Source organism: Patella vulgata, chromosome 8, assembly GCF_932274485.2.
Source record: "Patella vulgata chromosome 8, xgPatVulg1.2, whole genome shotgun sequence".
NCBI classification, from domain to species: domain Eukaryota; kingdom Metazoa; phylum Mollusca; class Gastropoda; family Patellidae; genus Patella; species Patella vulgata.
In genome coordinates this window covers 31,015,647-31,037,601 of record NC_065886.2, presented here as the reverse complement: position 1 = coordinate 31,037,601, position 21,955 = coordinate 31,015,647, and the positions used below count along the sequence as shown (strand labels likewise).

General features: G+C 34.7%; 1 protein-coding gene across 2 annotated transcripts; it reads right to left on the bottom strand.

Moving 5' to 3' along the window:
• Window positions 1-819: 819 nt before the first annotated feature.
• On the bottom strand, window positions 820-21,932 carry LOC126830192 (hsc70-interacting protein). Of its 2 annotated transcripts, none has more exons than XM_050560527.1 (13): window positions 21,812-21,932; window positions 17,915-18,034; window positions 17,450-17,504; window positions 16,713-16,782; window positions 16,195-16,332; window positions 15,280-15,364; window positions 14,235-14,345; window positions 13,649-13,751; window positions 7,801-7,917; window positions 7,410-7,479; window positions 6,435-6,517; window positions 5,482-5,673; window positions 820-4,632 (listed from the first exon to the last, which is right to left on the bottom strand). In XM_050560527.1, exons 2-13 carry the CDS (start codon window positions 18,025-18,027, stop codon window positions 4,630-4,632), a joined length of 1,140 nt encoding a protein of 379 aa, XP_050416484.1. In that variant the 5' UTR covers window positions 18,028-18,034; window positions 21,812-21,932; the 3' UTR covers window positions 820-4,629. The 2 variants fall into 2 exon arrangements, with proteins under 2 accessions (XP_050416484.1, XP_050416485.1); XM_050560528.1 differs by lacking the exon at window positions 21,812-21,932 and adding an exon at window positions 19,983-20,003.
• Between the last annotated feature and the right edge of the window lie 23 nt (window positions 21,933-21,955).

The window sequence follows — 21,955 nt, the reverse complement described above, 5'->3', positions numbered from 1 at the left end:
GTTTGAGTTCCCATCCTTCCAAGTCTCCTCCTCTGTACTGTCTCTCTTTGGTTTATTTGAAGTTAGTGTTGTTTCTCCTACAGTATGATACAGATTGAAAATGGCCATTCTCTGATACTGAATGCATTTTAATGGAGCAGTACAAAGTTTCCATGCAAATGAAATATTTTAATGAGATGGAATATGCCAATGGAATTTGATTGTTGACTATTTTGCAGTGTAATCTGGAGGTCCTGTATTCGATACCTGCATTGACAGAGAAAGTACCTTAAGATTTTCCCTATAAGTGGTGCGGGACAGAGGGCATGGCAAGGGACAATGTATAGTCTTTTGGATTGGATGAAAAAATGAGGTCCCGTGTACATATTGGCATGCACGTAAAAGATCACTTGGCAGTTAGAATTCGATAGGCTATAGCGCTGCTGTTCGGGCAAAACTTCCCACATAGCACACTGTATGGCGTATGCCTGTCTGCTTTAGCGCAGTAGGAGCAAAACAGTAACATGTTAATCCTGGTGTTATTTCAATTGTCGCACATGGAGAGAGAAAGAAATTGGGTTTAATATCCACTTAACACAAATTAGGTCTTTTCGGGCTAATATATGGTTCAATTTTATTTCTATCATTTGCTTGCGTGTAGGGGTCTTTAGCAGTGGGAGGAAACTGGAGGTTCCTGAGAAAACCCACAAGGTTAGACAGACAACCCTATTCCTTGTCACATACAAGCGGCGAATCAAAACTACGCCACTCGATCGACATGAGCATCCAACAGGGTTACAATTAAACATCTATGTTCTTAAAAAAATAAAAAATTAACAATTTTCGAATACATAATAGAAACACTTTATTACATGAAATTAGAACGCTGGAAACAAATGAAAGTTATAAATGTTGATTACATGTTTACATACATATATAATTATAATACTTGATTACACTACAATCTGTCTAACACAAGCGTGCGTTATCTTGGCATAGGTAGCATGTAGGGTGACTACGCAACATACTTGATTAACTACAGCCTGCCTCGCACAAGTGTGGGTTACCTTGTTGTAGGTAGTATGTAGGGTGACTCTGTGGTGACAGTGCACGCAACATTACTCTAAGTCTGCTGTAACATAAACTATAGAAACAATCGGAATTAAATAAACAAGCAACAAATCCATTAGATGCAGTAAGCCTTATATTTTAGTCCTCTAATTTCACAAGTTCTTCTCCATTCATTTCTTGTGTCTTATGAATCTATTTCTAAATTTAATAATTAACATGTCCATGCTACTCTAGAACTCGGCAAAATCACAAGTCTACAATCAATATATGACTTAACTTATGCGTGAAATAAATAATAAATTCAACTCAAATGTAATCTCAACAAGCATTTTATCCTCTTAACATACTGAACTAGATATTATGGCGAAGCAATGCAAGCAGATCCTGTCTCGCAACTGTATACACATGGCTGACATTTTACTGGTTGAGAGATAAAAATCTAATTAATATCTAATAGATCTATTAGTTTATTTATTACAAACTTAATAAACATCTAAATAGATCTATTTTTTTTATTTATTACAGGTTTGATAAGCATCTTAACAGGTCTATTATTTTTTATTTTCCATGTCATTAGACACATCATATTTTCAGATAAAATTCAATTATGTATCTGAATAACTGACCCAATTAAACTTGAGGATATACATCTTTAATGAGAGTTCTCAGTGTGTTAAATTAAAACAAGCAAATACATGTCATTAATAAAAACAAACAAATGGTATTCTAAACCAAGGGAAATAATGCCCTTCTTATATACCCTTATTTCTGATTCCATTCAATGTGCATAATTTGAACATTTGATCAAGACAACCTCTAAGTAGATTTGATTATCAAGTACTACAGAGAATTGCGTTAAAATGGAATAATACAATAAGGCTGTTTTAAATGTACGCATTTTCGTAGCACCCGTTTCCATGTAATCAATCTTAATGCGCAACGAAATTCTGCGAAATGCGTAGATAGAAAACAGACTTAGAGATAGATAGTGATGAGGCATTCAGTCAGAATAAACAATAGTGATCCGGATGGGATTCCAAATGAACATATATTCAATTAAAGCTGCTGGTAACATCTAATTTTTCATAGCTTACTTCAACGTAAAATATATTTAGATTCATTATTAGGGTGACCCACCATAAATAAATATCTCCATATATCTCGACAATTACGCCACAATATTTATATATATGCCAAGCCTCAAATCAGTTTCACACAATTATAGTCACTAAATGAACGATCATGTTGTACTTAATAAGCTATGACCATTAATCATGTATAAATAATAGACTGAAAACTGGTTCCAAGAGTCGTCCATAACATCCAGACACTTTTGAGTAAAAGATAGGTTACGTGCCCTTGTTTTGAAATTAGTCTCGCTTAACCAGTCTATCGACCATTCTACGTCTGATTGACAGGTCGGGATAATCAAGACTACTTTTTTACGAAACGTAACAGAAAGCTAGAACAAGAAATTGAATTTAGAAATAAGCACGTTAGGTAGCTCAACAATCGTTTTAAGAAGCTTGTAAAAGTAAAATGAAACTACTGCTAGTATCATGTTCCTGCCTAACCCGAGTGATTCAGAGATATTATTTGTACTAAACCAAAAGATGCCGCTCTTAACGGTACAGTTAATGATAAAGCGATTTAAAAAATGAAACGAACGTAATTTCTAAATCTGCTGTAATAACCAAGAAGCTTAATTTAACTGCTATTCAAAATCGTCAACAATAAATTTTTTACGGCTGTAATAGTTGATAGATTTGTAGAGAATTGCACGTGCCATGGCTATTTATAGTATCATACTGTCAGAAAGTTGGTCTCGGCATGGCGAATGTGCACGCTTCAGTGGTAGTCTCGAACTATCAGCAGTGGACTGTATTTCTGTGAGTACATGGATCACCCTATCATTATTTAACATTTAAAACCATAATATCAACGAAACATGTAGATAATCCTCCAGCTTGGATTCAATCAGATTAAAAAATTATCTATTTTATCGTTAAACATGACAGTGGTGTTCTAATTTACTTAAAATCGGAGGCATCAGATTAAAAGGAGGCTGAACACAAGATTTTAACCAACATTGAATGGAATTTAACCCTATAGAATTCAATTTTTACAAAATATTGTAATTGTCGATTCAAAATCTTACCAATGACTATACTGTTCCACAATTAATTGAATATATTGTAATTTGGAATTCATTAATCACACCAATCACTTGCATCTGACTGAAATACTACTGCCAATAATAGTTACATATTACACATGATTTAACTGATTGAAAAACTCTTAAAACCATAAACATTATTCTGAGAACAGAATTTGGGACAGTGGGATAAAGCTAAAAAAGACAAGGGAATGCATTTTGAAAGTGTTGCTCTGATGGGTGGTGAACGTCAAGCCAAAAGTAAATTACTTTGCCTCCCCCCACCATATATATATTTTTTGCCCTTCCTAAACATGTAAGGAATTGCTGTTCCCACCTGTTCCTCTGCAATACACAACTGTCTTGGGGTAACGGAACTAAACAGGCCCCTTGATATAAACATTAATATGAAAAGAACTAATATATAGATTATAATAATGTGAATTAAATGATGAAATAGGTAGCACTGCTGCACTATCTTGGGTATGTTTAGTCTTGCTGTTTAATTTTAAACCAATGTTGGCAAATTGTTCAAATTCATTCAGAGTCATCAAAATATATTTGGTTCCTATTGATGAGTAGTTTAAAACAGTCCATCTAGATTTGGGTTTACACACATTTACTTTCACTAGTGGTGTTGAGTAATTAACAAACTGTGGAATTTTAATAATTTGCTTACAATGGTTTGAAAATAAACATCAAATATAGAAACTCCTGCTTTATGATACCCGAGATGTAGTGTGGTACATCTTCATATTGTTAAGTATGTTACTATACTAGTATGCATACACCCAGTGACAACAACAGAACGATCTGTCTAGCATGAAATACAGGAGGACATCATCAAACACAACCACAAATAACAACAAAAACTTAGATTTTCAGGGAGGAGGACAAAGCAACACAAGTAGTCAATTGAAAGTTCTAGCTCTCCCGAGCCTATGAACAGTGACAATCAAGCAAACCAGGGAATTTATGGCCAACAACGAATAATCAGCTCTAATAATCACACCATGAAATTGACAGTTACTCTTTAAGAGAATAAGATGGGTTCAACATCCATTCGACAAAAACTAGGTCATTTTGGGACTATCATGGCTCAATTTATTTCAATAATTTGTTTGTGTGTAAGGTCTTTAACCTCGGGAGGAAACCAGGGACCCAGAGAAAACCCAAAAGGTTAGACAAACAACCCTACACCTTTGTCAATTACAAGAGTGGGATTGAAACCACATCACTATTCTTAATGTTATTGCTCTTCGATGGTCCTGGCATAATTAAAAGTCCCCCCCACCCCAACGGATAGACAAACAGTTCTATTAAAGTCGTGGATGAATACTTAGTATTATTTATCAAATGTGAAAAATCAGTAGCTCATTCATTCTCTCATTCATGTACCTGGTCTTCACTTCATTACATGTAGGTTACTGAAAAATATCAAAATATTTTAAATTAGTTTCATTCTTATTCCAATAATTTGCTTGCGTGGAGGTCTTTAGCAGTGGGAGGAAACTGGAGGACCAAGAGAAAACCTACAAGGTTGTACTACTTGTCACGTTCTAGCAGGGAATGGAAAACACACCACTTGACTCAATGAAAGACCACCCATCTCACTGATCATTTTGAGACTAACAAAGAGTAATTTTTATTTCAATGGTTACATGTGCAATGTGCTCTGGAGAATATGGCCAGGGCAGCACTGTTTCCATCTACTCTTCTACCAATTTCGAACACCAAGGTTTTTTTAATGTACTTTCCAATATGTAAATGGTTAGACTATGGATTAATTGTACTATCCCCACAACTAAGTATACACTTTCCGAACCCCAAGAGATTTGACTATAGGCTTATGTTAATAAATGTTTAAATAATAATTTATATAATATTTGAAGCCCATAAAAGAGATAACTACAATAGGCAGATTTACGATGGTCCAAGCTAGGGTTTATGAAAGATCTATGTGAAATTTCACTGAATAGCAGAGTAAATGCAAGTGCTGGGGGTCCTTGGAAATTGTCCAAATGTGCCAAGGGTCCGTGAGTGAACAGAAAGCTTGAGAATCATTGATGTAAGTTACACCACCCGGCCACCTATCCAATGGGGTTTTAACATCCTACTTTTCTGCACTGACTGGGCTACTGGATGTACTGATATTGTCAAGAATTCTTTTACATGCACACCAATGTGTACCCAGTATCACAGTTTTTCGTCCCATCTGAATGACTATACATTGTCCCATGTAATAAGTTTAATCCTGTACATATAATAACACTCACCGTGCTGTCAGGCATAGGATCTTCTGGTGAACCATCAGGCATATCTCCTGGCACACCACCAGGCATTCCTCCAGTACCAAATCTATTAGCCATTTTGTTAATAACTTGCTGAACCTTGGGATTGTTCTGATATTTAGAAATATTAGCTGGATTTGCAGACACATCCTGGAAGGCAGCCATCACCTCTGGATCCTAGATAAGTCAAAAGTATACAGTTCTTTACTAAGGCCTTCCACCCCAAAAAAATGTTTGTTTCTCAGACACTCCTTCCTAAAATTCTAATGCAGGAGTTGTTTATAGGAATGTGTTATTATCCAGTATCATATATGATAATTATTATTAATATTCATCAAGGTTGTGTACTTGATAATTGGGCCTATGTGCAATAATTAATAACACAGTTATGCTTAAATGACGCAGAAGTATACGAGAACCTGATGGCTTTTTTTTGTATGGCCTAATATTATTTTTATCCTGAGTTTTGTGATGGTAAATTGATTCATAATTGGGAAACTAGTCCAATACAATTGTAAGAGGAAGAAATTGTTAGATTCATGAATTTGTAAGCATACCCTGCACAGTGTATGACAGCTGTCACTACTTATAACAGGTTCAAGGCCCAGTTCCCTGTCAGATATATGCAAAAAGACAGAAATGGGGTTTAACAGCCACTTGACACAAACTAGGTCATTTCTTATCTAAATAGTTTGCTTGCATGTAGGGTTCTTTAGCAGTGCGAGGAAGCTAAGGGCCCGAAGAAAATCTGTGAGGTTTGACAGTCAAGTAGAAGTGGGGAATCAAAACCACATCCCTTGACTTAATGATAGACCTTATGATTGAAAAAACGCGCACACATTTAACCAAACATAGTCACATAGGATTTGTTTCAGTTTCAAACAAATATGATGGAATTTTTAGAATCAAATTAGAATGTTCAATGATAAGATACTCACTTGGAATGCTGCCATGATTTCTGGATCTGAGAAGAGTTCACTAAGGTTAGGCATACCTGGCATGCCACCCATACCCCCTGCCGCTAAAATATTAAATACAGATAATAAATATAAATAAACTCAAAGATATCTGTGTGTATGTTCATCCATCGTGCTTCGTTGCCACAATCCACCCTCACTTATGTGCTATCAAATTAACCAGCATGACCCCTTGAACGTTTTAGGTCATTGAATTTGGACCCCAGGCCAATCACGCCACATCACCACACTCCACCCCCACATGTGATATCAAATTAACCAACATGACACCATGTATGTTTTAGACCATCAAATTTGGGTCCCTGGGGCGAATTTACGCCACTGGCAAATTTAGGCACTGCTAGTAAATACTAAGATTTGTGTAGCGCAACTATTCAATGCAACTAGAAAATCTTCTCACTTTGGCGACTAAATAACCAAGTTTTCACTTTGGATTTAATAACTGACACAAAATCAATCTGCCAAATATTTTCTGCAAGAATATTCCATACAATTTATACACAGTATCGAAAAGTTCTGAATCCAAACAAATAACCAATATTAAATATAGATACAATACTAACAAACTTCAACATAAGAGAGAGAGAGAGAGAGAGAGAAATGGGGTTTAACATCCACTCGACACAAACTAGGTCATTTCTGGACTAACATATGGTTTAATTTTATTTACATAATTCGCTTGCGCGTAGGGGTCTTTAGCAGTGGGAGGAAACCGGAGGACCCGAGAAAACCCACGAGGTTGGACAGGCGACCCCACTCCTTGCCACGTACAACCAGGGATTCGAAACCATGCCAGTCGACTCAATGACAGACTTTATGATACAGCGCGCGCACGCTAACCATTCAGCCATCCACACACCCCCTCAACAAAAAAAAAAAAAAAAAAAAAAAAAAAAAAAAAATACTATAATAGGTTGATCTATATATAAAACTTACCTTGGAAACCAGGCATACCTCCTGGGAATCCACCAGCCCCTGATGGCATATCACCTGCAGCACTCTGTTGCTAAAAAAATAAATACAAAACATGATGGGTTATCGTGATTTGACAATATTCAATGGAACACACAAGCAATTATATGTTAAAACTATATTTTTCCATTCCATCCGAATGACTAGACAGAGTGTCCTTGTCAGACTCTCCGTCTTGCACGCCAGACTGAGGAACCTTTGCCCCAAACACCAGGTGGGAACTAGAGAGACCTTCAGGCTAGCATGCTAGCATCTTACTAAATGAGTCCCAGTGTTTCCAACACAATTCCGAATTGAACTAATAGAATCTCTAGGTCATCTCACCTATTTCTGCTTCTAAAAATTGAAATCTCACTTGTTTTTGTTTCTCATATTCTTCTCGCGCTTTCTTTATTCTTTCTTTTCTTTCCTTTAAAATTCTTTCTTCCCTTATTCTCTCATATCTTCGGTTGTGTTCCATGATCTTTAGTGCCTGCAAGAGAAACATAAAATGAAATGGGGTTTCACGTCCTACTGTTCTGCTACAACTGGGCTAATGAAGACAGGCATACAGAGTTACAAGGGAAATTTTGCCGGGACAGCTTAGTTAGTGATCATGGACACATACTCAGAATGTAGATCTATATGGTAAGAGATTTACCCTAATTAAGTACTTGTGTTAAACTATACACAACGCCAACTCATCCCAAATAAAACCAGCGGCTGCCAGGCAGGATACGCTCACATTTTGCAAGAGATGGATAGACAAGCTAAAAACAAACACGATTTTTTGTACAATCAGTGGGCCATAATCCAGAAAGTTATGGTCTGAAATGCACAAATATCAAAAGGGACTCAGATTTTTGGAATATAAAGATATGTTTTAGGTTTCATCAAAATCGGATAAAAATTTGCGTACAAAGAGCAGCCATTTTGTCGGGCAGTTTCATTTCGATTTTCACGAAATTCCAATTCAACCTTCATTATGGTGGAATAGTGGTATATCTAAATGGTTTTTAAAATTGGAAAAAAAAAATGTGACCTCTAGAGAATCCTCAAACTAAAAATGAATCAAGGTCCTTGATATACCATATTTTTTACACTGTTTGTGTACAAGGGGCGACCATTATGTCCAGCAGTTTTTGTCCGATTTTCATGAAATTTGAACTCAAACAGTTTATAACAGTGATAAATTCATACGTTTTTTTTAAATCTTATAAAAAATTGTGACATCTATAGGGACCACAAGCTCAAAACGAGATTTTTCGTACAATCAAGGGCCATAATTCAGGAAGTTAGGATCCGATATGCGTTAATATCGAAAGGAACCAAGATCTTTGGGTTATAATCACGCATTTCAAGGTTCATCGAAATTGGATCAAAATTGTGACCTCTAGGAGGTCCACAACCTTGATATACCAGATGTTTACACTATTTGCGTACAAGGGGCGGCCATTTTTCTTAGAATTTTGGTCCGATTTTGACGAAATTTGCACTCAACCATCATTAGGGTGTAATGGTGATATACTAACTAACATGTTTTTTTAAATTGGTTAAAAATTGTGACTTCTAGAGGGACCACAAGCTAAAAGCGTGATTTTTCGTACAATCAGGGGCCATAATTCAGTAAGTTACAATGCGATATGCGCGAATATCAAAAAGAACCAAGATCTTTGTGATATAAACATGCATTCCAAGTTTCATCAAAATCGGATGAAAATTGTTACCTCTAGAGGGTCCACAACCTTGATATACCATATTTTACACTGTACAATGGACGGTCATTTTGGTTTTTTAAATTGGATAAAAATTGTGACCTCTAAAGGGACCACAAGCTAAAAGCACGATTTTTCATACAATCAGGGGCCTTAATTCAGTAAGTTACAATGCGATATGCGCGAATATCAAAAGGAACCAAGATCTTTGTGATATAAACATGAATTCCAAGTTTCATCAAAATCGGATGAAAATTGTTACCTCTAGTAGAGGGTCCACAACCTTGATATACCATATTTTACACTATTTGCGTACAATGGACGGCCATTTTGTCCAGCAGTTGTGATCCGATTTTCACAAAATTCGAACTCATCTATCATTAGGGTGTAACGGTGATATATTAACCCTTTTAGGGGGATAACGACATTAATGTCGTTTTCCGACACATGCGCTTTACGGGGATAGCGACATTAATGTCGTTTCACCGTAAGTCGCCAAAGAAACAATGTACACGATTGGCTGTATGAGATAATTCTATTTTTATCAACTAATGGGTGAAAGAAATGCATGATCTAATTTATAAGAACGGTAACTCTTATATTGTTTTGATTTGAAGCCGGATATTACCGTTACTTAGCGATAACATAAACAGACGGCCTCGGGCTGTCAATAACATGGCGTCTGCCACGAAACCCCGTAAGCGTCCTCGCCCTAATACGTTTACTGTAGACGATGTTGTTGACATGATCCATATTTCTGATGAAGAAAATTGTTCGGCTGACAGTGGCAGCGATATTGACATTGATGAACTGTCTGCATACGAGTCAGATTCAAGTGAATCAGATCGAGATTGTCAAGAACGAGATGTAAATAATGTAAAAAAACCAAGAAGATGCTTGACGGAGTCGACGATAAATATATGGCCTAATGACGTTGAAACACTAGTACATCAAGATGATAATTTTGGTACAGAAGACCAATTAGACGACATTTGGATACATGTGAATGATAGGCAAAATGACAGGCCCCCAATCTTACATGATTTTACAGCTGAGTCCGGTCCTGTGTGGAATCCAGAGAACTGTCATGAACCTGTGAAGTATTTTGATAAATTTTTTGAATCAACCAATTTTACAAATAATAAATCTCTTTGGCAGTTTTTTGTAGACGAAACAAACAAATACTTTCAATATAGATATGATAAATATGAAAATATACCGCCCAGATCTAGACTGCATTTATGGATTCCAACAGATGTACATCAAATGAGAGCGTTTATCGGGTTGATCATAAATATGGGCTTGGTACGAAAGCATACATTAGAACAGTATTGGAATGTGAAAGACTTATCCCAAGAGACACCAATATTTAGAAACACTTTCACGTATGAAAGTTTTAAACTACTCCTTCGTTGTTTTCATGTCAGCGACAGTTCGATGGAGCCGAAAAAAGGAACTTTTAATTATAATCCCATTTACAAATTTCAGTCCGTTTTAGACCATTTTAATACGTCTTGGGCACGTGCATATCTTCTGTCATGTAACATAAGTATAGATGAAAGCATAGTTGGTTTTAAGGGCAGACACGATCTTGTGAACTACATAAGAATTAAAAAACATCATCAGTGGGGACCAAAGGAATATAACCTGTCTGATTCTAGGACTGGATATTTGTATCAGACCTTATACCACACATCAAGTATAAAAACTTCACAATATGGACAGCCGTATGATGTATGCGATAAATTGTTGAGAAACCATGGTGGAAAGTATCATCATTTAATTGTAGACAATTACTATACTAGTATAGACTTATGTAATAATATGTTGTCTAAACAAATATATGTTACAGGCACGGTTCGTTCAAACCGTAAGGGATTGCCCCCAGGAATCAAACAAACTTTAAAAAAAAAAGATGAAGTTATTGCTGTACGTAAAGGTCAGTTGTTGGCAGTCAATTGGTACGATCGCAGACAAGTTAGGTTTTTAACAACGCATGGTTCCGCTAATGATGTCAAGCTAACTAAGAAAGACAACAGACTCGTTCCTCAGTTAGTGAACGAGTACAATCACAGTATGGGAGGGGTTGACCTCAGTGATCAAATGACAGATCATTACGCAGCAGAATTGAGAACTGTAAAGTGCTGGCGGAAAGTTGTTTTTCATCTTATAGACAGAACAGTTACTAATGCATATTTGTGCTATAAGAACAATAAGAATATAAATGGAAAAAAACTAAATCATCTCAACTTCATGATCCAGTTAGTAGACAGACTTATAAATGGCTATAAACAGCCACGCCGAAAAATTGGTCGTCCCAGCCTCACAACTCAAAACAGAGTACTTTCTAGCATACAGCATTACCTAGAATCTATTCCTGATAAAAAGCGTAAACAGTGTGTGAGCTGTGCACAATCAAGGGATGTAGGGTTTAAAGGTACGTGTATAACCACATGGTGTCGAGAGTGTGGAGTGGGTCTATGCCGCAGATGTTTTCCTGGTTATCATTTAAACTAAAGTAAACATGTTAATTATTGAAACTTCAGTTTGTAAAAGAGTGCCAATATTTTGCTACATGTAAAGCTTATAGTTTATCTGAAAATGAAGAAAACATTTAGTATTACCAATATACTGGTATGAGTATTATAGCTGTAATGCTGCAATTTGATCAAATGACATTATTGATTGTTGATATGTTTTGTAATTGGTGATTGAAAATGTGTTCATTAATTGCAATTGTATTTTACATGTAATGCAATTTTGATTAGATAGTATAATTTGATTGTTGATATTTCTGCAGGTTCTTCTGTTTTCCTTGAAACTGCTGAAAATATGTAGCTAATTGCATTAATACACCTGGATTGTAAGCCTATATGTATTTCACCTGTGATGCAATTTTGATCAAATAGTCTTCTCAACTGAATATTGAATTTATTAAAAGTTGATTTTTTTCTATCCTGTTATGTTTCATTGAAATTGAAGAAATGGTGTACACAAGTTGCTTATTTATTTATTACACCTGAATTTACCTGTATTTACCTGTAAGTGCAGTTTTCACCATTGTTGTTGCGATTATATAGTTGTTACCATTTGATATATTTTAATTTAAAATGGTTAGTGAAAAAATTGGGGACAAATTGTACATTTTTCAGTACACCTCAATTTAATTGTATTTCCACATGTGACACTACTTTGACCAAATGATATTATTGATTGTTGATATTTTTTGTAATTGGTGATTGAAAATGTGTTCATTAGTTGCACCTGAATTTCACTTGTAATGCAATTTTGATCAAATAGTATTATTTGTTTGTTGATATTTCTGTAAATTTTTCTGGTTTCTTTGAAACTGCTATAAAGGTCTATGCTAATTGCTTTAATACACCTGAACTGTAAGTCTATTTACCTGTATTCCACCTGTGATGCAATTTTGATCAAATAATCCTCTCAACTAAATATTGATTTGTTCACAAATTTTTTTTTTTATCCTGTTAGGTTTCATTTAAATTGAAGAAATTGTATACACAAGTTGCCTATTTATTCATTGCACCTGAATTTACCTGTAAATGCAGTTTTCCCCATTGTTGTTGCTGTTACAGTTATTATCATTTGAAATGTTTTAATTTAAAATGGTTGGTGAAACATTTAGTGACAATTTGTATATTTCTTAGTACACCTCAATTTACCTGTATTTTCACCTGTGATACTCCATTTTATTTTTTAAACTTTTAACTTGTTGTTTCCAAAATTCATTATTTATGTTGTTTTTTCTTAAATTAATAAATTTTTGAGAAAACAAAATACTTTTATCTTGGTTTATAATTTTTACCTGAGCCACACCTGTATTTACCTGGGTAAAATTGTTCCAATTACAAAGTTTTTGCATTTTCATATAATGTGGTGTATAAGCATATGTCTCACCAAGTTTGGTGAATTTTGATAACATAGTTGTAAAGATATAATAATTTTAGATTTGATCCTAGCTTAAAATTTATTCACTAAAATTAATTCCCCCACAGTGGTTCACCAGTTGCGAAAAATTGCCCACTAAAAGGGTTAAAACATTTTTTTTTTTAGATCGGATAAAAATTGTGACCACTAGAGGGACCACAAGCTAAAAACGTGATTTTTTGTACAATCAGGGGCCATAATTCAGGAAGTTACGATCTGATATGCACGAATATCTAAAGGAAACAAGATATCTGGGTTATAAACATGCATTTCAAGTTTCATCCAAATCGGATAAAAATTGTGACCTCTAGTGTCCACAAGCTTAAAACGTGATTTTTCGTACAATCAGGGGCCATAATCCATGAAGTTATGGTCCGATACATGCCAATATCGACAGGAACCAAGATCGTTGGGAGATAGACCTATATTTCAAGTTTCGTCAAAATCGGATAAAAATTGTGACCTGTAGAGTGTCCACAAACAAATTGGAGACTGACGGACAGGGGCGACGACAATATACGTCCATATGAAAATGTGGGCGTATAAAAATATTCTTACATTAGGTTTAACTTCTTGTAACATCAGATTAGCATCATCATCATAATCTAGTTTACAAGCTGTTGTTAAATCATGGTAGGCTTGTTCCCATTTCCCTAATAATCTATAATACACATAATATATATACATTACAATATACCAGGCAAAAATTAGAAAATCTAATATCCTAATGAATACGCACATCGGTAATTCCACCTCTTCATATTCCAACGTTCAAACTACGTGCAATGAAATGAAATGAAATGGGATTTAACATCCTACTGTTCTGCTCCGAACTTGACTATTAATGAAGACAGGCATAGGCCATACAGTGTGCCATGAGGGAAATTTTGCCCGGACAGCGGCACTACAGCCTACTCTTATATTCTGGATGAACTGTCTCAGCAAATGCAGGGATCGAACACCCGACCTCCAGGCTAGCGAGCCAGCGTCTTACTCACTTAGCCACAGTGACCCCCAACTAAGTGCAAGGCCATAAGATCTAGCTTTAAATGTTAATATTAGATCCTTATTATCAGAGTTTTATATTTTTAGATTTGAAAGATTTTAATAGTCATTCTAAGAATATTTGAAGATAATTTTTTACCTGCAAGCTTTGCCTCTCCATTTATAAGGTGCAGCAGAATCTGGATTCATTTCTATTGCTCTATCACAGTCATGCATAGCTTTCCTTGGTTTATTTAACCTTATAAAAGCACTGAAATAATATAATACAGGTAATTAGCCGTGTCCGACAGTGATCTACACCCTTCCCTCCTCTGCTGGCATATTCTTTTTCTCCTACATGCACCAAATGTACCAAGTATTGCTGCCGTTTTGGTCTGGCTCCACTTTAATCCATTACAAGTAGGCATCTAAATGAGCAGAAATATTGTCTCAAAGCTTCTAATTTTATACACTTCTTGAATAAACCCCTGGACCTCACACTAAACTTGACATTATCTCCACCTTGGGTTCCCCCGCTGCTCAAATTCCTGAACAGATCCCTGGTACACCAGTATATCACTGATAGCCAACACATGACACATTGCACCTCGTAATTATAAAGGTCTAATGTAAAAAATATTAACATTTTTCTTAAATTAATTGGGCATTAAGTAAGAAAAGATAAGCTGACAGTTCTCGCTATACTAGTTTAAAAAATAGATAATGAAAAGAGAATATGCTGAAAATTCCAGTCAAATTACTTCACTCTGAGCCAAGCTATCGTCAATACAATTTTGTCTAGCCTCGATTGTCATCACTGCTGTTGTTACGATAATAAAAGTCTTGATTATCCATTTTTACAGTTGATTATGATCTTTGTATGTTAATTAATGTCTAATTAATAATTTATATAACAATTCAGGCCGAAAGAAAGACCTGCAATACAAAGCAGATTTAGCTCTTGTTGAATAATGCATGTTTAATCTTTAGAACTTATATGGCACATCTGAAGTTGTCAGGACCGCCGTGATGCACCACTGACAAGGGGCTTCAAGACTAGAAAATCTAAGGAGCTTTCTTAGCCATCACTGGGATCATATTCTCGACTAGCTCAGCCACCGTGGTTCTACTCCTAAAGAACTAACAAACAAATTTACTTGGCAATACCATTTTAACAAAAGTACTATTTTCTGGTGTAACGTTACCTGGCTCGCTTTGCATACATCAACGCTGAATGTGGATTTAGTTTAATGGCTTCTGTAAATAGTCTAACAGCTTCTTCTAAATTACCTACATAATATATATTTATCACGTTTAAAACATGTTTATAATAATAATAACTATATTCATATTTTGGAATTTATTATTTGAAATTGTTGATAATCAATAGCATTCTTTGTGCTTTCTTCTTTGTCACATTACTCATAAAAGATCCCTTGACAGTTAGAACTCTGGACAAAATTTCCCCAAATATCCCAGTCGGAGCAATACAGTAGAACATTAAACCCTATCTCATTGTCTTACGACCTTAAATGCTGTATAGTATACATATTTAATTGGATAGCTTTAGCCTCTAGAGCATCCACAGTCCCTAAGTAATGATGGGTGACGGATGGGTGTGATGACAATATACGACTATCATTGTGGGTAAGTAAAACAAAGACATGAATTGGATTAAATTGTTCCCTGACCTCTGGTGTAATAAGATATATATATATTAGTCCTGGAACAATATATCAATGAATTGATGTATCGTGATTCACCTTCTCACTCTGAATCCATTTTTCAAGATTCTTTTTTATGCTTTTTTGTTGCTCCAATAAGCAACCTGTCACTCTTAATTATCCCTGTCACACATTACACAAACACTCTTAAATTGTTTTCGTCCTTATTTTGATCCACATCAATATCGTGATATAAGATAATTTTATATCTTCGACATCGGCAATACTAAAAATATCAATTGTTCATTTATCCTATTGTTTTTTTTAGTATATATTGAGCTGGTTATAAATCATGATACGAATCATATCGTAATATCTGATTTGTAATATTATCTTATATCGTGACTACAGTGGCAATACCCAGCACTAATATCCATATATATATGTGTGTCTTACCGGAATTAAAAGCATCAAGGGCTTCATTTCGTTTATCATTAGCTTGATCAATATTTTCATCTGTTATTTCATGATCATCTGGAGCATATTCTGGCATTTCATTATCATCATCCTCAATCACACCAGTAGCATCTAATTCTATTAAATAAATAATCATACAGAATGGAACAACAATCCATTTTATATTAAAATCACTGTTGTTCACTACTGTATAAAGACAATCTATGACTTTTTAAAGATTCATTGTGCCAGCTAGTATATTTTGAAAGATGAATGTCAATAGGATCCATTCATTTGATTTGATATATATGTTGCTGATTATTTCATGCAATGTCTATGTAGTTTGTCTTGTCTGCAGGTTTATCTTGTAGATTTTGTTTTGTGTGCAGTGCGGTCATCCTGCACTTACTATTAATTAAATGATAACCAATAGGTATGAATCAAGGTGTTAGGGTCTTAAATCCATTATTTTCACAACTACTGTCCAGTAATTTCGCATAATTAGATAAGCTACTGACCAACATCACTTTCAACTTCTTCCTCTTCCTCTTCAGGTTCAGGCTCAGGTTCAGGTTCCGCAGCAGGTGTCTAAAATAGACAGTGAAAGTTATAAAATATAGTGCTGTTAAGTGAGTATAGCAATGGCTCACTAACCTAGAGGAGCTATGGTGGCTCAGTGAGTAGGATTTTCCAGCGTGGTTCCCCAATTTAATAGGTGTAGGATACAGGTCTTGGCAAGGGACAGTGTATATAAAAAAACGAGGTCCTATGTACAAATTTGTGTGCACATAAAAAAACAAAAACCTTGGCAGCTGGAATTTGATTAAGAGTAGGCCTTTGTGATGTTGTACAGGCGAAATTTCCTGATGTATGGCTTAAGTCTGTCTTCATTAGCCCAGTCGGAGCAGAACAGTAGGACATTAAACCCTGTTTCATTCCATTTACTAATCTCAAGGTTACAGGTTCATTAAAACGTGATCTGTTATTAAGTTTTGATTCCCTACTTGTACATGACAAAGAGTAGGGCTGCTTGTCCAACCTTGTGGGGTTTTTGGGGTCCTACGGCTTCCTTCCATGTCTACGCATAGGCGAATTATTGAAATAAAATTGAACCATATATTAATCCCAAAATGGCCTAGTATGTGTCAAGCAGACGTTTCTATCCCAGCCCGTCATGTGATATCATCCTGGACAAGTCAGGGTCAGGTTCCAACAATATAGACAGTAATTTAGATATAATCATGAGATAACTTACCGGCTGGGGTTCTGATTTAGGTTCGGGTTTACGGTCAGGTATCTTTCCCCCTAAACTGTTCAAAAAAAAAAAAAGTATACAGTATTAAAATTCGAAAATATACAGAAATAAATTTCTAAAATATACAGGATTAAATTGCTAAAATATAAATGATGAAATTTCAAAAATATAAATGACTAAATTTCAAAAATATAAATGATCAAATTTCTATGGCAGACTGATTACTGGAGAATTAGTTTATATATCCCTCTTCACAAAAATAGAAAGAAAATATTCATTGGATTATGTGCTATTTAATAAATGTATAATTCTCTCCTACTCCCTGAGTCTGGAACTGTCTGTCCACAAAAAAATTTCAATTACATTACTTACTTTCTTACAATTAATTGTTAAAAATTTATAATATAATAAATAAATTGTTTCCTTTGTGATAATAAATATTGACTGTGACTATAGACTCCATACCTTTCAATATAATCTTTAAAGAACGATAAAGCTGGCATGTGTAAAAGATTTGCATCTCTTTTACACATCTGGATGAAATCTTTCAACAGAGCTAATTGATTCGCATCCATCATGGATTTCCTACAAAAAATTAAAAATCAACTCATACTTTTTGTCAATTTTATCCTAATTTAACTAAATAAGGTCACTGTAGACCCAGTGTGCAGGTCTGGAAATAACAGTTTTAGATGTACCTGACAAAATGTCAGTCACTAATGAAACAGTACCTGACATTTTCAACTTAATGCCGGACATGTATTAATAACATCAATAAAAAAGACAAATCAGTGCCGGACAAAATGACAGGCACCAGAGGTTTAGTGCCTGACAAAGCCTGAATCTGTGTCTGACATTGTCTGTGACAGGTGCCTTATTTCCAGGCTTGCCAGTGTGCATGATTTCCATAAAGAGAGAGAGAGAGAGAGAGAGAGAGAGAGAGTTTAACTTCCACTCACAAACTAGGTCATTTTGGTTTAATTTTATTTCAATAATTCGCTTGCGCGTAGGGGTCTTTAGCAGTGGGAGGAAACCAGAGGACCTGGAGAAAACCCATGAGGTTGGACAGTTGTGTACAACTGGGGAATCGATTTCCATAAATAAATATAAAAAAGTAAAATTTACCGAGTACCATATTTCCATAAATACCCTCTCCATAAATAATATATTTACAGTAAACATCAGTAAAATATAACGAATACCATATTTCCATAATCAAAAAATAAAATATAGACCAACAATTTAACTATTTCCATAGTTAATTATGAAAGAAAAACCAGTGGTTGCCAGGCAAGATACCCCCACATTTTGCAAAATGTGAACAGAGAACAAAAAAAAAAAAAAAAAAAAAAATTTGATCTCTACAGTTTTCACAAGCTAAAAACGTGATTTTTTTTGTACAATCCCCATAATCCAGGAAGTTATGGACTGAAATGCGTGAATATCGAAAGGGATTGAGATCTTTGGGACATAAATATATTTCCTAAGTTTCATCAAAATCGGACAAATATTGTGACCTCTAGAGGGTCCACAACCTTGATATTACACAATTGGCGCACCAGGAGTGGCCATTTTTCTGGGCAGGTTCATTTCGATTTTCCCAAAATTCAAACTCAACTCTCTTTATGGTGCAATGGTGATATATTCAATTGGTTTTTAAAATCAGACCAAAATTGAGACCTCTAGAAGATCCACAAGCTAAAATATTATGGTCAGATATGTGCGAATATCCAAACGAAAGGAGATCTTTGGGATATAAACATACATTTTAAGTTTCATCAAAATAGGACAAAAATTGTGACTTCTCGCATGTCCTTCAGGATAAAAACATATTTTAAGTTTCATCAAAATCAGATAAAAATTGTGACCTCTAGAGGGTCCACAACCTTGATATTACATACTTTTAACACTGTCATTATGGTGTAACAGTGATATATTCAAATGCTTTTTAAATTGGATAAAAATTGGGACCACTAGAGGGTCCACAAGCTAAAAACGTGATTTTTCGTACAATCAGGGGTCATAATACAAAAAGTTAGTCCGATATGTGCAAATATTGAAAGGAATCAAGATTTTTGGGTTATAAACAAACATTTTATGCTTCATCTAGAGTGGCCACAAGCTAAAAACGTGATTTTTTGTACAATCAGGGGCCATAATCCAGGAAGTTGTGCATAAATATAGAAAGAAACCGAGATCTTTGGGAGATAAACCTATATTACAAGTTTCATCAAAATTGGAAAAAAATACAGAAAGAAACCAAGATCTTTGGGAGATAAACCTATATTACAAGTTTCATCAAAATTGGAAAAAAACTGTGACCTGTAGAGTGTCCACAAACAAAATGTGAACGGATTCACGGACGTCCGGATAGGGGCGACAACAATATATGTCCACATGAAAATGTGGGCATATAAAAACTATTTACAGCATACCAAGAACAATATACCTAGAGCAGCATTTTGACGCATATTTCAGTAAATAATATAAAAGAAAAACACCAAAATATTTTCAGTATAACCAAGTAAAATACCTGATACAATGAACTGTATTTCTGTAAATAGTTATAAAGAAAAAAAAAAACATATTTTATAGTATATATATATATAGAGAGAAAAATATACCTCTCTAGCAACATTTAAAAATGTCTGTATGTTATTATAAAAAAAAAATTCCAAAATATTAACAGTACAACCAAATAAAATACCTAATACAAGATAAAGCAACGTTCTGAACCATCATTTTCTAGTTCCCAACTTAAACTCAATTGAATATTGCTGCAAACTATGACCCACTTCGAAGCTTAAAATCAAAAGACCCAAGAGAAATTTGGTTGGTTTATAGAGAATATTCGAATTAATTCAAAATTCAACGTCTTACAAAACTAATGTTGATGACATGATCCTGTTTTAATCCATGTGAGTTACAAGAGTTGATATCATTCATGAAATAACTTTATTTTCTAGTGCCGGTTTCACAAGATTAGATCATAATTCATATACAGTTCTACTTGAAAAAAGGCCAGTATGAAAATCTTTTTGTTTGGTTTAGGACTTTGAAATAATATCTCATGAATTTCAAGTCCTGATGCACCATTTGAGCAGTATAGGAATCACTTGCAGTATTTACAAAGATGTGGAATTAAAATTTCACAGATTTAAGTAATAAGCCTGTCGCCATTTTGTTGATGGCAAAAATTTATTGGAAGGTCTTTTTTTTTTTAAATTCGATTGAATCCAAGTCGGGACATTATCTTGCGTTAATGTTTTGATTTCTTAATTAAATATTAAATAATCAGAGTAGATATTAGCATGGCTTAAGCCGTGAGAAATTTGATAATTTACCGAAAATGTAAATGGTGCATTATTAGCAATCTTGTAGATGCTAATCAGTGTTACATCAACTTAAGATCTAAACCGTTTTAAATTAAGGCCAAAATAAAGGATTGATAATTAGTGATGATGCAAGCTCTATACTATTAAATGCTTGTTTGTTTCCAAAGACGGGGGTGGGTGGTGACCAAATGGTTTAATGCGTAAAATCTTTAGGTCTGTCATTAAGTCAAGTGGCGTTCTTTCGATTCCCTGGAGATTAGTCACCTGTCATTGACAATTGCCTTATTTCCAGGCTTGCATCTAATAGATGTTATACATGTAGGTCTACATTCAAGGCAACAGGCAGATAAATATTATCTATTAGATTACATTTCTGAAACAAATTTTTTATCTTATATTGGCCTGATTGCATTACACTTTTAATTGTAGTTGAACTGGTTCTGGGAAAATTAGACTTTGAAGTTGGACAGCTTTATGAATAATAAAGGAAGCAAAACAGGTTACATGTGTCAAATAACCAGATTTTGTGAAATAAATCTTTATTTGCTGAAAATTAGAAGAAAGGATAATTTTCTGTTTCCAAACTTCCAACATTAACTGTGTTCTTAGTTCTAGCCTATTGAACCATTCTGTTAGTGTTGACGCTGTTGACGTTGTTGTGTTCGTTCCGGTAGTGTGTGGCTCCCAACCATAGAGACAAGACAAATTTAAACATATCAAACATAGATGCACTATTAATTTGATGACTTAACGCGGTCTGCTTTGCAAACAATAATTTCGATATTTTATAATGTGAAAGGAATGCTGCATAATCATTGGACACTATTATAATTTTAATATAATAATTAAAATAAGGGGAGATAACCGATACCAGATAATCTACCCACGCGACGTGCTCCAAATCTTCCACAAAAAAATATGAGACAAATATTTGGACTTAAATTGTAACCATGACATCATTTCTAATATACAAGTATCGATTATAGTCTCTGAACCATTTAACATCACGCTTGCATGGTATCATTACCTTCAAAATATGTTTACTAAAATGCAAAGTATTTCCCCCAGTATTCGGCTTCGGGAAAATTCGATTCGACCTTGACCTGCGTCATAAATTGCACTTATATCATGGACAATGTTCGTTCCTATAACCAGCTGGTCAGATACGATT

Excerpts from the sequence above, each read along its gene's own strand:
- LOC126830192 (XM_050560527.1), bottom strand. The coding sequence starts at position 18,027 with ATGATGGATGCGAATCAATTAGCTCTGTTGAAAGATTTCATCCAGATG. Across the intron at positions 17,505-17,914 it reads TTTAAAGATTATATTGAAAG|TTTAGGGGGAAAGATACCTG; the intron begins GTATGGAGTCTA and ends TTTTTTGAACAG. Across the intron at positions 7,918-13,648 it reads TACAAGAAGTTAAACCTAAT|GCACTAAAGATCATGGAACA; the intron begins GTAAGAATATTT and ends TTTCTCTTGCAG.